General features: G+C 41.8%; 1 protein-coding gene across 1 annotated transcript in view; it reads right to left on the reverse strand.

Annotated features, from left to right (window-relative positions):
• Positions 1–12,629: 12,629 nt before the first annotated feature.
• Positions 12,630–15,400, reverse strand: part of FAM83C (family with sequence similarity 83 member C) — a 65,882-nt gene continuing 63,111 nt past the window's right edge. Inside the window, exon 4 of the mRNA XM_077252164.1 lies at positions 12,630–13,845. Within this exon, the coding sequence (XP_077108279.1) occupies positions 13,062–13,845 (784 nt within the window). The 3' untranslated portion in view covers positions 12,630–13,061. The remainder of the gene's footprint in view (positions 13,846–15,400) is intronic.

Raw genomic sequence — 15,400 nt, forward strand, 5'->3', positions numbered from 1 at the left:
CCAAACCCTCCCACATTTGAACTTTAACTCTATTGAAACTGTATGACCAAGCCAAGGTACATTCCCGAATCTCCATAATGTTAAAATAGATACCAATAAAAGTAAAATTAATTGAGACATCAGTAAGTTAAATGTTTTTGAATATCCATATTGAATCAGGAGCCCCATATAATCCTGCATAAAGGTTAATAATGGCCCCATAAGATGCTCCATAGAGACATTTGCCTCATATAGTGCTGCACAAACGTTATGGCCCCATAAGATGCTCCATACAGACACTTGCCCTGTTATAGTGCTGCACAAATGTTATGGCCCCATAGATGCTCCATACAGACACTTGCCCCGTTATAGTGCTGCACAAAGGTTATGGCCCCCATATAGTGCTGCACAAACGTTATGGCCCCATATAGTGCTGCACAAACATTATGGCCCCCATATAGTGCTGCACAAACATTATGGCCCCATATAGTGCTGCACAAAGGTTATGGCCCCCATATAGTGCTGCACAAACATTATGGCCCCCATATAGTGCTGCACAAACATTATGGCCCGCATATAGTGCTGCACAAACATTATGGCCCCATATAGTGCTGCACAAAGGTTATGGCCCCCATATAGTGCTGCACAAACATTATGGCCCCATATAGTGCCGCACAAAGGTTATGGCCCCCATATAGTGCTGTACAAACATTATGGCCCCCATATAGTGCTGCACAAACATTATGGCCCGCATATAGCGCTGCACAAACATTGTGGCCCCATATAGTGCTGCACAAAGGTTATGGCCCCCATATAGTGCTGCACAAACATTATGGCCCCCATATAGTGCTGCACAAACATTATGGCCCCCATATAGTACTGCATAAACATTATGGCCCCATATAGTGCTGCACAAACATTATGGCCCGCATATAGTGCTGCACAAACATTATGGCCCCCATATAGTGCTGCACAAATGTTATGGCCCCATAAGATGCCCCATACAGATATTTGCCCCATTTGCTGTTACTGCGATAAAAAAAAAAATCACATACTCACCTCTCCGTCGCTCAGGCCCCTGGCACTTTCAATATTCACCCGACTTCGTTCCAGCCGCCGCACCATCTCCCGCCTCCTCTGCACTGACGTGTAGGCAGAGGGCGCGCACTAACTACGTCATCGTGCCCTCTGACTTCAGCGTCACTGCAGAAGACGGACGGGCGACTGGAACGAGGAGCAGGTGAATATCGCGCAGCGCAGCGCTCCCCTCCCCGTATACTCACCTGCTCCTGTCGCAGTGCAGTCCCTGCTTCCCCGATGCTGCTGCTTCTTCCTGTACTGAGCGGTCACCGTTACCGCTCATTACAGTAATGAATATGCGGCTCCACCCCTATGGGAGGTCCATTGTGATGAGCCACATACCCTTTTCCATATGGATGTTATTAACTTTGTTCAGCACATCTTTTATGTTCCTCAATTATGAGGATAGAGTCTGCGCCAAAGGTTTTAGATGGACATCTAAGAGTTTACAGATCGGATCACATAAATTCCCATTGCCCGATATTATTGCACGATGTGATGGACCTTCGGTAGTATGTAAAAACATGGAGTTCTTGGATGGTCAACATGCAGAAAATACTCAAGGATGATCATCAGCTGGATTTGGAAGGAAGTGTGTAGATTGAAAGTTAGCTGTTTGTAGCATTCGCCATTTTTCAACTGGTGAAATGCCTCCTTTACATAAAGATTATTTGGCCAAATAACTATATTTCCTCCTTTGTCTACTTGTTTGATTAGTACGCATTTCATCCTTTTTAAATCTTTTAGGGCTTTCCTCTGATCAGATGTCAAGTTGTCATTTCTAGGCTTCACTGAGATTTTCTTAAATTCATCTACCCCCAGTTTAACAAAGATCTCAATATTGGGAAAAAGGTGTAGAGATGGGAATTTCTGTGATTTAGGTTTAAAGATGTGAACTTTCTTACCTTCGGGTTCTGTTGTTACTTGTGTCCCCTGTAATTCTTTGAGGGTTCTTGTGTAGTCCACATATCCTCTTGTTTGTTAGATTTGTCAAATATTTTCTTGAAAACAAATTTTCTAATGAATGATCCATTTCTGTGGTGGCTGAGGGCTAGTCTTATTAGGCTGGGAAGGGGCCAATATCCATGGAATTTCCCAGCCTATTAATATCAGTAGCCAGCTGTCTGCCTTAACTGGATATTAAAAAAAGGGGACCCCACATCATTTTTTAGGGTTCCCAGTTTTAATAACCAGCTAAGGCAAAACAGACAGCTGAGATCTGATATTAATAGGCTGGGAAGCTCTGTGCATATTAACCCCTTCCCAGCATAATAAGACCATCTCAGAGCTGTCTGCTTTCCCTTGGCTGGTTATTAAAAATGGGGTACCCCACACTGTTTTTTCATGTATTCTTTTATTTATTAACAAATACAGGAAACTACACACACAAGGCACTGCTCCACTCTTCCACTTTGAACTCAGCCTCCTGGTTAAAGATTTTTTTCTATTTTTTTTATTATGTTATTTTAAGTAATTTCCCTATCCACATTTGTTTGAAATGCAATTGTCCTTCTCTTACCCCCATTTTGCTTCATTTTTCAGCCCCCTAGATATTACTATGACAGCACCAAAGTTCGGGTCCCCATTGACTTGTATGGGGTTCAGGTCCAGGGTCAAGTTCTGGTTACGTTCTGATACCCGAAACAAACTTTAGACTAAAGTTCAGCCGAACCTGATGAACCCGGACTAGATCTATTTTAAAATGCGCGCATGTCCAGCCTCCCGTGACGTCACGGCTTGTGATTGGTCGCGTCGCCCATGTGACCGCGACGCAACCAATCACAACGCCGGAACGTAATTTTAAAATCCTGAAGGACCTGAAATTACGTCACGGCTTGCTGTGATTGGTTGCGTCCCGGCCACATGGGCAGCGCGCGACCAATCACAAGCCGGGACTTCGCGTAAGGAAGTTAAAGCGCGAATTTTAAGCAAACAACGCTGCCGGTTCCCTCGGTGAGGTCCAGGCTGCGTCGGAGAGGTGAGTATAGCAATATTTTTTATTTTAATTCTTTATTTTACACATTAATATGGTTCCCAGGGCCTGAAGGAGAGTTTCCTCTCCTTCAGACCCTGGGAACCATCAGGAATACCGTCCGATACATGAGTCCCATTGACTTGTATTGGTATCGGGTATCGGTATCGGATTAGATCCGATACTTTGCTGGTATCGGCCGATACTTTCCGATACCGATACTTTCAAGTATCGGACGGTATCGCTCAACACTACTTACAATATGTAAATTGTATGTTTATTATATTTTTGTATTGCTATTTATTTATTGTTTTTCTATTCTGTTTGTTTCAGCGATAATGTGATCAAGGCCACAGGTTGGTCGAAACGCTTTTGTTGCCTATCGCTTCACCTACTGCACTGTTCCAATAAATTTTTCACTTAAAAGCAACAATTTCTAGAGTACGAGTGCAGTGATTATATGACTTAATTATTGTGCTTCCATCACCTGCCACACCCCTGCCTCTACTTTCCCCTCCCGGCATGGAGTATACCTGTTTCAGTAAAATTAACTTTAACCCTTGCTCTGCCTCCTGTCCATTACTGCATCCCGCAACCTGCTCACACAGACAAACCAAATGTGATGAAACCCACAAATAACATTTGAATACATGGCTTTTGTGCATTTTTTAACTGCAAAACCCACAGTGAAATTCCAAGTATGTACTTGATGTGAAAAAGAGAACATGTGGAATATAAGGGCTTGTGCACATGACCATATTATTGGTCCATGTGCGAACCAACAAATATTGGATTGCACACTGACCAACTTTTTGTTATGGGGCCATCCACATGTCCACTTTTTTTTCCTGGACAGAGATGGTCCGGAGAAAAAAGTGACAGCATGCCTGAGATTGATGTGATATTCAAATTGCACTTGGCCATGCAATCAATGAGTCAGTGGAAAATATCGGACTGCATTCAGATGATATCTGAATCAAGTCAGATTTCCACAGACTGGCACAATGGAGAAGATGAAAAAATTATTTTCTCCATCTTCTCGTCATCTGAGAAAGTCGGATCAAACTCTGATCAGAGATAGATTCGTGTGTGATTTGGATAACTTACACAATACTCTCAGATGAGAGAATATATGCTCGTGTGACCCCAGCTTAAACAGAAAGCATAAAATAATCATTAGATAATTAGCAGTCCAGTCCAAAACAAATAAGTGTATTAAAATCTGACTTTAAAATATTAATTACTATAGTTACTCATACATTTGACACACCCAATTTACACTAAAAATACTTCACAAAGCAGACTAGTTATATGCAGCTGGATTACACACCCTTGGTGGTGTGGTAATAACATATAAGAATATCACTTATTCTAATTACTTATGTATAGGTGTCAACCATCCATTGCATAAATATTAATTATACTGCTGGAGATTTTTTAACACATTGCTTCACTGATATCTGCGAATGGATTTTTTCATTGTTACAGTGTGTCTTACATCCTTATCTTTAAAGGGGCTGTCTAGATACTACTGTTACATACTTATGCCCTTTCCCCTCCTTATGGTGTCCCTTTTGTAGCTCTTAGGGTATATGCACACAGCATCTATTTCAGGTGGATTCTGCCCGGAATGCGCTTGAAACTGCGCTCAAGAAATGTTAAAAATAATTAACATATGTACAGCAATGTTGTTTTGACAATGCTGCATATATGTGTAGCTGTTTGTAACTTTTTTTAATCACTTCAGACTTTGTAAGAAATGACCCGAACATTCTTCACGTGGCTTCTGCTTGGATGCTGCCATTATTTTTCATGTGAAATTTTTTTTTAAAAGATGCCAGCATCAAGGCTGCCGATAAAATGCCATAAAAGACGAGAAAGACAATGTTTCAGTAAAAATAGTGCCTTTTTTTCCTAAAGTGTTTTCTGCTTCCAAAACTACACTGCTCAAAAAAATAAAGGGAACACTCAAATAACACATCCTAGATCTGAATGAATGAAATATTCTCATTGACTACTTTGTTCTGTACAAAGTTGAATGTGCTGACAACAAAATCACACAAAAATCATCAATGGAAATAAAATTTATTAACCAATGGAGGCCTGGATTTGGAGTCGCACACAAAATTAAAGTGGAATGTAATGTCCTTAAAACAAGTCAAAATGATGCTCAGTATTGTGTGTGGCCTCCACGTGCATGTATAACTTCCCTACAATGCCCTGGGCATGCTCCTGACGAGGCGGTGGATGGTCTCCTGAGGGATCTCCTCCCAGACCTGGACTAATGCATCTGCCAACTCCTGGACAGTCTGTAGGGCAACGTGACGTTGGTGGATGAAGCGAGACATGATGTCCCAGATGTGCTCAATCGGATTCAGGTTTGGGGAACGGGCGGGCCAGTGCATAGCTTCAGTGCCTTCATCTTGCTGCTGACACACTCCAGCCACATGAGGTCTGGCATTGTCCTGCATTAGGAGGAACCCAGGGCCAACCGCACCAGCATATGGTCTCACAAGGGGTCTGAGGATCTCATCTCAGTACCTAATGGCAGTGAGGCTACCTCTGGCGAGCACATGGAGGGCTGTGCGGCCCTCCAAAGAAATGCCACCCCACACCATTACTGACCCACTTACAAACTGCAAATGCTGAAGGATGTTGCAGGCAGCAGATTGCTCTCCACAGTGTCTCCAGAGTCTGTCACGTCTGTCACATGTGCTCAGTGTGAACCTGCTTTCATCTGTGAAGAGCACAGGGTGCCAGTGGCGAATTTGCCAATCCTGGTGTTCTGTGGGAAATGCCAATCATTTTGCATGGTGTTTGGCTGTGAGCACAACCCCCATCTGTGGACACCTGGCACTCAGACCATCCTCATGGAGTCGGTTTCTAACCGTTTCTGCAGACACATGCACATTTGTGGCTTGCTGGAGGTTATTTTGCAGGGCTCTGGCAGTGCTTTTCCTCCTTGCATAAAGGCTGAGGTAGCGGTCCTGCTGCTGGGTTGTTGCCCTCCTGCGGCCCCCTCCATGTCTCCTGGTGTACTTGCCTGTCTCTTGGTTGCACCTCCAGCCTCTGGACACTACGCTGACAGACACAGCAAACCTTCTTGCCACAGCTCACATTTATGTGCCATCCTGGATTACCTGCACTACCTGAGCCACTTGTGTGGGTTGTAGAGTCCATCTTGCATGAGTGTGAAAGCACAACCAACATTCAAAAGTGACCAAAACATCAGCCAGAAAGCATTGGTACTGAGATGTGGTCTGTTGTCCCCACCTGCAGAACCACTCCTTTATTGTGTGTCTTGATAATTGCCAATAATTTCCATCTGTTGCCTATTCCATTTGCACAACAGCATGTGAAATTGATTGTCAAACAGTGTTGCTTCCTAAGTGGACAGTTTGATTTCACAGAAGTTTGATTTACTTGGAGTTATATTCTGTTGTTTAAGTGTTCCCTTTATTTTTTTGAGCAGTGTATTTGGGCACTGTGTAAGATGCCGTGTGCACAAACCCTTAGAACGTCTAACTAATGTACTCAGTGCCAGTAAGAAAGATGCAGCTTCTAATTTGCCAGTAACTATTGACTGGCTTGCATAATAGCAGAGTACACGCTGCTGGCACTGATGTACAAGAGGCTCCGGACAGTGGAACTACTGGGCATGTGTGTCCACTGGCTCTTTATACAGTAGGTGGATCTTCTGGGTGAAAATGAAAAGAACACTAGGTGGCGTTATAACTAATGTGTGAAAGCAAAATGGAAAAACTGTAGAAAATTCCATTTTTACATTAGTTTGCCACTTTTCAAAGGCTGGCTAAAGAGAAAAGGCAAAATAAAAATGTGGTCCTTATACTCATGTACCCCCACTGCTCAGGTGGTCTCTGCAATGATTGGAAATGATGATGTGTTGCTCAGTGATCTGATCACTGAGACTATTAATTGACAACGAGGTCAGGTGAATGAAGAGTGGGTTACTTCTGTTTCTGGCATAGATCCATTCCCTCTAATCAGTTTTCAAGCAATTATTAGTGGAAAACACTGTGAATTGTATATAAATATGAGCTTTTGTCTAGCACCTTGGACACGACTATAAGTATTTTTGACTAATAGCATGCAATGATTTACGACCATGCACAGTCACCACTGAATTGAGGGAATGGGTAAAAAACAAATGATACCTCTATTTTAGGATTTGATCCTAAAAATATGATAATTTGTGTCATAAATTATACCATAGTTTACGGGTAACTACACGGCATAAAAATCCAACACAAGTTCTATAACTTTAACCCCTTTACACCCAAGGGTGGTTTGCATGTTAATGACCAGGCCAATTTTTACAATTCTGACCACAGTCCATTTATGAGGTAATAACTCTGGGATGCTTCCATGGATCCCAGTGATTCTCACTTCGTTTTCTTGTGACATATTGTACTTCATGATAGTGTTAAAGATTTTTTTATATGACTTGCAATTATTTGTGAAAAAAGCGTAAATTTGGCAAACATTTTGAAAATTTCGCAATTTACCAACTTTGAATTTACCCTTAAATCACAGAGTTATATCACACAAAATACTTATTAAGTAACATTTCCCACATGTCTACTTTACATGAACACAATTGTGGAACCCAAATTTTTTTTTGTTACAAAGTTATAAGGGTTAAGGTTAAACAGCGATTTCTCATTTTTGCAACACCAAATGTGAGGTGATCCCCCCAAAAAAATGAAGTCATTTTGAGGGGTCTATATGATAGAAAATATCCAAAAATGATACCATTCTAAAAACTGCACCCCTCAAGGTGCTCAAAACCACATTCAAGATGTTTATTAACCCTTCTGGTGCTTCACAGGAATTTTTGGAATGTTTAAAAAAATGAACATTTAACTTTTTTCACAAAAATATTAATACAGATCAAATTTTTTTTATTTTACCAAGGGTAACAGGAGAAATTGGACCCTTAAAGTTGTTTTGCAATTTGTCCTGAGTTCGCTGATACCTCATATGTGGGGGTAAACCACTGTTTGGGCGCATGGCAGAGCTTGGAAGGGAAGGAGCGCCGTTTGACTTTTCAATGCAAAATTGGTTGGAATTGAGAATGGATGCCATGTCGCATTTGGAGAGCCCCTGATGTGCCTAAATAGTAGAAAACCCCCAGAAGTGACACCATTTTGTAAACTAGACCCCCTAAGGAACTTATCTAGATGTGTGGTGAGCACTTTGAACACCCAAGTGCTTCACAGAAGTTTATAATGTAGAGCCGTATAAATAAAAAATCATATTTTTTTCACAAAAATGATCTTTTTGCCCCCAATTTTTTATTTTCCCAAGGGTGACAGAAGAAATTGGACCCCAAAAGTTATTGTGCAATTTGTCCTGAGTATGCTGATATGTGATATGTTGGGGTAAACCACTGTTTGGGCGCATAGCAGAGCTCGGAAGGGAAGGAGCACCATTTTACTTTTTTTACCCAAACTTGGCTGGAATTAAGATTTAACGCCATGTCGCGTTTGGAGAGACCCTGATGTGCCTCAACAGTGGAAACCCCCCAGAAGTGACACCATTTTGGAAACAAGACCCCCTAAGGAACTTATCTAGATGTGTGGTGAGCACTTTGAACCCCCAAGTGCTTCACAGAAGTTTATAACGTAGAGCCATAAAATTAAAAATTATTTTTTTGGCAAAAATGATCTTTTCACCCCAATTTTTTATTTCCCAAGGGTAACAGAAGAAATAAGACAACAAAAGTTATTGTGCAATTTGTCCTGAGAATGCTGATACCACATATGTGGGGATAAACCAGTGTTTGGGCGATTGGCAGAGCTCAGAAGGGAAAGAGCGCCAGATTTTACTGTTTTGGTTTGCAGGTGCCATGACCCACTGGGAGAGCCCATGATCCATGAGGTGCCAAAACAGCAGAATCCCCCCATAAGTAACCCAATTTTACGAACTATACCTCTCAATGAATTCATCTAGGGGTGCAGTGATCATATTGACACAGAATTGGGTGTGTCACAGAATTTTATACCATTGGGCAGTGAGGACAAAATCAGTACATTTTTACCACCAAAATTTTGTTTTAGCCAAATATTTTACATTTTAACACAAGAAGTGGGTAAAAATGGCAACAAAACTTGTAACAAACAGACAAGGAAGGTCATATATGGGGATCACCACACGATAGATTTAAACAAATTTTGAACACAGCTTTATTAATAGATGATCACAAATATGAAACATGCATTTAGGAAAAAACACGCACAATTAAAACCAATTAAAAAAGGTAACATACTTGTTCCTTTGAAACAAAAGCCTATAATAAGACTTAACACCTGCGCCAGGGAAAAGTGGGTAAAACCTGTCTGAAAGGGTGCCTATATGGACACCACTGTGCGGGGACTCAAAGTGTAGCAGGGCAAGCCCTAGAGTCGTCCCTAGGGGTAAGAAATAATAAGCAGCAATCCTACCTCACCCAGACATGGTGAGCACCAATCCACTCTTGATAGAAACAATGAATGGAGCCACCCCTTGGTGGTAAGGAAACCCTCATGCAATATATAAGAGTAATTTGCCCAAATTGTCTGGGTGAGGTAGGATTGCTGCTTATTATTTCTTACCCCTAGGGACGACTCTAGGGCTTGCCCTGCTACACTTTGAGTCCCCGCACAGTGGTGTCCATATAGGCACCCTTTCAGACAGGTTTTACCCACTTTTCCCTGGCGCAGGTGTTAAGTCTTATTATAGGCTTTTGTTTCAAAGGAACAAGTATGTTACCTTTTTTAATTGGTTTTAATTGTGCGTGTTTTTTCCTAAATGCATGTTTCATATTTGTGATCATCTATTAATAAAGCTGTGTTCAAAATTTGTTTAAATCTATCGTGTGGTGATCCCCATATATGACCTTCCTTGTCTGTTTGTTTCTTGTTATACTCAATTGTTGGTCAGGGTTATGATCCCACTTTTTATACCGTGGTGCCCCCTCAAACGTATATGAATAGAGGCAACAAAACTTGTCTCACAGTTTCTACTGAACGTGGCAATACCCCATATGTGGCTGTATAGTTCTAATTAAAAAATATGGCATGGGTACCCCTTTATTCTTGGTATCCAACCTTGCTGAAGCTGACAGCTGATGGTTGCAGCCCCAGCTGTGAGTTTTGTCTGGCTGGTTATCAAAAATAGGGGGGAACCCACGCCATTTTTTTTATTAATTACCGTATTTATTTACAGCTCAGTAGCGGCAGATGAAAACTCCTATCCGTCGCTCCAGCTGTCACTGTAATAACATGAAATAGCATGAAAGACAGAAAAACCTGGAATAAAAATCCAAGAAAAAAATGTACTAAAAAAGTTTTTATTTTATTACGTCACAAAAAGGCACATTACATTACAAAATTATATCATGACAAAAATAGTTTATACAGAGAAGGATTGATGACAAAAGATGAAGCCATCACAAAACGCGCATTGGTGCTGTGTTTGTGGTGTCTTAAAGAGGTACTATGGATAAGAGCACTCTTGTATTTATGAGTTAGGTAGCAGTGATATAATATACTAGCATATGGCACTTTATGGATCCTGATTGTTAAGAATTGTATATAACTAATATTGAGCTATGGTAATGCACCTGTCTATTTAAGCACTAGCACTTTATATGTTTTTCATGAATGCTGTACCCACCTCATTACATTTTTTTGAGACGCACATCTTTTGTCATCCTTCCCTCTCTGTACAGTATAAACTATTTTTGTCATGATACAATTTTGTAATTTAATGTGCCTTTTTGTGATATAATAAAGTAAAACTTTTTTAGTACATTTTTTTCTGGGATATTTTTACTCCAGTTTTTTCTGTCTTTCTTATTGATGAGGAGTGTCCATATGGGTATTACCCAAGTCCTAGAAATTCAGGCAGGTAACTATATCTGAGATGATATAGCAATGTATTCTGTTCTGATTCTCTTGTTTTCCACTGTTATTAGCAGCAGCAGGGGTAGGCTGATCGGAGTAACAGTCTCTTTTATTACTTAAATGTAACTCTCATCTTTCTCCCTTGCTCGTGCCGATCGCCGGCAGAGCAGGGGAGAATGATGAAAGCCATGTTCAGCACCCGCCGATGGGGAACAGCGCTTACTGTAATGCTTCTTCCCTGGCACCCATCCTTGTGGTACTGATGCAGCGCAGGCATGCCACACGTGTGCCGCAAGTAATACAGACACGGACACTGACATCTGTGGTACCGGAAATATCAGGATGTGTGAAAGAGACCTTATAGCAGGTTTTTATGTTTGGCTGCTATCACACACTAAAAGACGTTATTTTATTGAAAAAAATAGTTTTTGCATCACCATATTTTGAGAGCTATAATTTTTTCATATTTTGGCCGACAGAGTCATGTGAGGTCTCGTTTTTTGCGGGATGAGTTGACGTTTTTATTCGTACCATTTTTGGGAATATGACATTTTTTGATCGCTTTCTATTCTGAATTTTGGGAGTAAGAGCTATAACTTTTTTATTTTTACGCTGATGGAGCTGTATGGGGGCTTGTTTTTTGCAAGACAAAATTACGTTTTCAGTGGTTCCATGTTTATTTATATCCGTCTTATTGATTGCGGGTTATTCCACTTTTTGTTATGCAGTATGAAGATAAAGCATTGTTTTTTGCCTTTTTTTATGATGTTCACTAAAGGGGTTAACTAGTGGTAAAGTTTTATAGGTCGGGCCATTGCCAATGCGGCAATACCAAATATGTGTACTTTTATTGTTTAGATTTTTTTTCGTTCAAATATTTATTTAGTGATCGAACAAATATTGTTTTTTTATTATTATTTTTGATTTTTTTAAAAAAAAATATTTTTACAATTATTTAGAAAAATTGTAAACTTTTTTCTGACTTTCTTAATTTGTCCCACTATGGGACAATCATTTTTTGCGGGCTGATTGCTTCTATAACATGCAGATGAATCAGCATCTGCATATTATAGAAGCTGTATGCGCTGCACTCAGTGCACTGACACCGAGAGACTTCCTGATCATGCACTGCGCATGACAAGAAGTTTCTTAGCTATGGTGACCCGGATGTCATCATGATGACATTGGTTACCATGGCAGCAATTAGGACCCTGTGGCATCTCCGATCCAAAGGCAGAGGGGCTGTCAGCCATCTGCCTGCTCCCGGAATGCTGTGATCAAGTTCGTTTGCAGCATTCTGGGGTTAAAGTGCCGGGAGCGGTCTGTGACAGCTCCTGGCACCTAGTGCCGGGTGTCAGCTGTGAGAATCAGCTGACACTCAGCCGCGATCGGCCACGCACCCCCCATGTGCGCGCCGATCGCGATGACGTACTATTCCGTCCATGGTCAGACAGGCCAAGGTCACGGAATAGTACATCGGATGGCAGAAAGGGGTTAACAAAACTGTTTACTATTCAGTTTGTTGTGAGCATCCTGCTATATAGGACACACTCTATAGCTTTAAGTAAGAATTTTTAGAAACACATATAGGGTGTGCAGGGTTTTCGAAAGTAAAAAATATGGTTTTGATACTGTATTAGCCAGTTGAAAAAAGATTGATTGCTCCCAGTAGGAGAAACAAAATAATAATCTTGTAATTATAATATATTTTAATGGCTAACAAAATAAAATAAGTGATGTTACAAAGCAAGCTTTCAAGACTATTTAGGTCTCTTTATCAGGCACAGTGTAACAAAGCATCTGGGGAAGCACAAATATATGCGCAAAAAGATCAAAGGCGTGAGATAAATGGACATTTAAAAAAACAACAGGATTTTCGAAGCATGATGTTCCAAAACTGGTTTGGTAGGATTTTAGCAATAAATCCAACAGAACATATTGTACAATTTAGAATACATCAATAGTCCGTTAGGAGATGAATATGACATGGATGTAATTCATAGATCTTAGAACAGACAGTCCATCTTGTCGGACAGCAACATTACCCCACACATGACTTTCCAAGCAGGGGTAACATTTTGACATTTTTGTTAATTAAAGTACTTTCCACTACATCACATTGCTTAAGGCTGACCCTGAAAACGACTGTACACCTTATTCTCTAGTAATTTGTTATTAACTTGTGTAATAAGTTCTAATTTGCTATGTCCAAGGGTCATCCTTTTAAAATCTTTGCTAGCATCCTCCCTTTTAATATCAGCTAAAGCAGTCTTATTCGTGGGAGTGCTATCATAATTATTTTTTTTATTTATAGCCACATCACTTTTCATTCTTGGGGATATCTTGTTTTGTGGATGTAGAAGTTTGTTCTGAAAATGTTCAAGCTTGGCTCTAATAGTAGAGGGTGGGTCGATCAGATCAGGGGTAGATTTTGAAAATGCCTTTTGTTGCATGGCCATGAGGTTATTTTGTTCTGTGTGAGGAACTGACGGTCGTCTCTGATCTTTCGGTGATTCCACTTTTTGTTTATTTCTCTCGTCGTTTGTGTTTCTGTGATAGTACCTTGACAGCACTGGTTTTTCTTCGCGTATCACAGTGACTGCCTGGTTACTAATGAAGGGTGGTGTCTTTACACTGTTTTGGCTATCTGAGCTAGAGTTACTGTCAGATTGGTGTAAGCGATCAAGAGCTAGAGGTGATTGAAGAGGAATGTCTACAGCTTGCCATCTGCTCCTGGTGGGTGTAGACCCAAATGGTTTGTTGTTTTCATTTTCCGTATTACAGAAGTAGTCATTTTCTAATGAATCTGCATACAAACATCGAAATTCTCTGTCAAACTCTTCCACTATGTTCCCTTTGAAGTAGGTTGCCATATTACTGTGGACATGACCCGAAAGCCAGCTGAAACTGAAAGACAATAAATGTCAGAATAGGTTTTGCTAGGCAAACAAGTAAACATTTTTTAAAACATTTTTTTTAAATCACAAAATCTCAAGAAAAGGGTATGCTCACACTGGTGTATAACACGGCTGAGAGCTATCCAATGTTTTATCAAATAGCAATGGGCCCAATGTTATACTAAGCGGCAGTGCAGATCTGTGATTTTTTTCTCTCATGTTGATTCGGCATGTGAAAACAATCACAGCATCCTGCCAATGCGTCCGATAAGATCACGCTTACCCATGGATGTGAGGGAAACATCGGACTGCACTTGCATGTGTAGTGGGGTCGGGTTAGCCGTCCTAAATAGTGATGAGCGAATATACTCGTTACTCGAGATCAGGGCCGCCATCAGGGCATTACAGCCATGACTGGCGTAGGGGGCCCGGTGGGCAGAGGGCGCCCGCATCGGGCCCCGTCTCATCTGCTCACCGGCCCCCCCCTGCAGGCGCTGCGGCACGCTATTGACGTGTGGGCCCGCGCCCGCACGTCAATAGTTAACAGCCGCCAGCCAGTCGGAGGCTGGCAGCTGAGTTGAGCCACAGTGCGTGCTTCACCTGCGTGGAGGGAGTGAGCTTTGCCCGCCGCAGGAGCACGGCCAGGTAAGAACTCGTGTTTTTTTTTTTTTTGGAGAGCGGCGATCCAGGGGGCCCCGGGGCAGAATGCTGGACACGCTGGGGCAGAGATGCTGGACACAGGGGCAGAATGCTGGACACGCTGGGGCAGAGATGGTGGACACGCTGGGGCAGAATGCTGGACACGCTGGGGCAGAGATGCTGGACACAGGGGCAGAATGCTGGACACGCTGGGGCAGAGATGATGGACACGCTGGGGCAGAGATGCTGGCCACAGGGGCAGAATACTGGACATGCTGGGGCAGAATGCTGGCCACAGGGGATGCTGTGCTGGACATGGGGAAAGACTGTGAGACATGGGGGCAGAATGTGTTATGAACTGGTGGTTTAGGAGCAACATGGGACGTGCTCTGGAGGAGGTGGTACCTGTACTGACCGCAGTTCCTGAGCTTAACACAACACTAGAAGTAGCCGTGGGATGTTCCTGTCACTCCCTAGATACCTCGTCACAGCCGGAGGACTAACTACCCCTAAAGATAGAAACAGGAAAGCTATCTTGCCTCAGAGAAAATTCCCAAAGGACAGACAGCCCCCCACAAATATTAACTGTGAGTGGAGAGGGAAATGACATTAACAGAATGAAACCAGGATGTAGCAAAGGAGGCCAATCTAGCTAGACAGATAGTACAGGACAGAATACTGTGCGGTCAGTATTAAAAACTAGAAAAATCCACCACAGAGTTTACAAAAATCTCCACACCTGACTAAAGGTGCGGAGGGTAAATCTGCTTTCCAGAGCTTCCAGCTTAACTGAACAAAACATACTGACAAGCTGGACTAGAAAAAACATAGAATGTGCTGAACGATTAAGTCCACAACAAGTGAACTGCAAAAGAACAAAGCAAGGACTTATCTTTGGTGAACTGGACAGAATATCAGGGAAATCC

This window comes from Ranitomeya variabilis, chromosome 4 (assembly GCF_051348905.1).
Source record: "Ranitomeya variabilis isolate aRanVar5 chromosome 4, aRanVar5.hap1, whole genome shotgun sequence".
NCBI lineage: Eukaryota > Metazoa > Chordata > Amphibia > Anura > Dendrobatidae > Ranitomeya > Ranitomeya variabilis.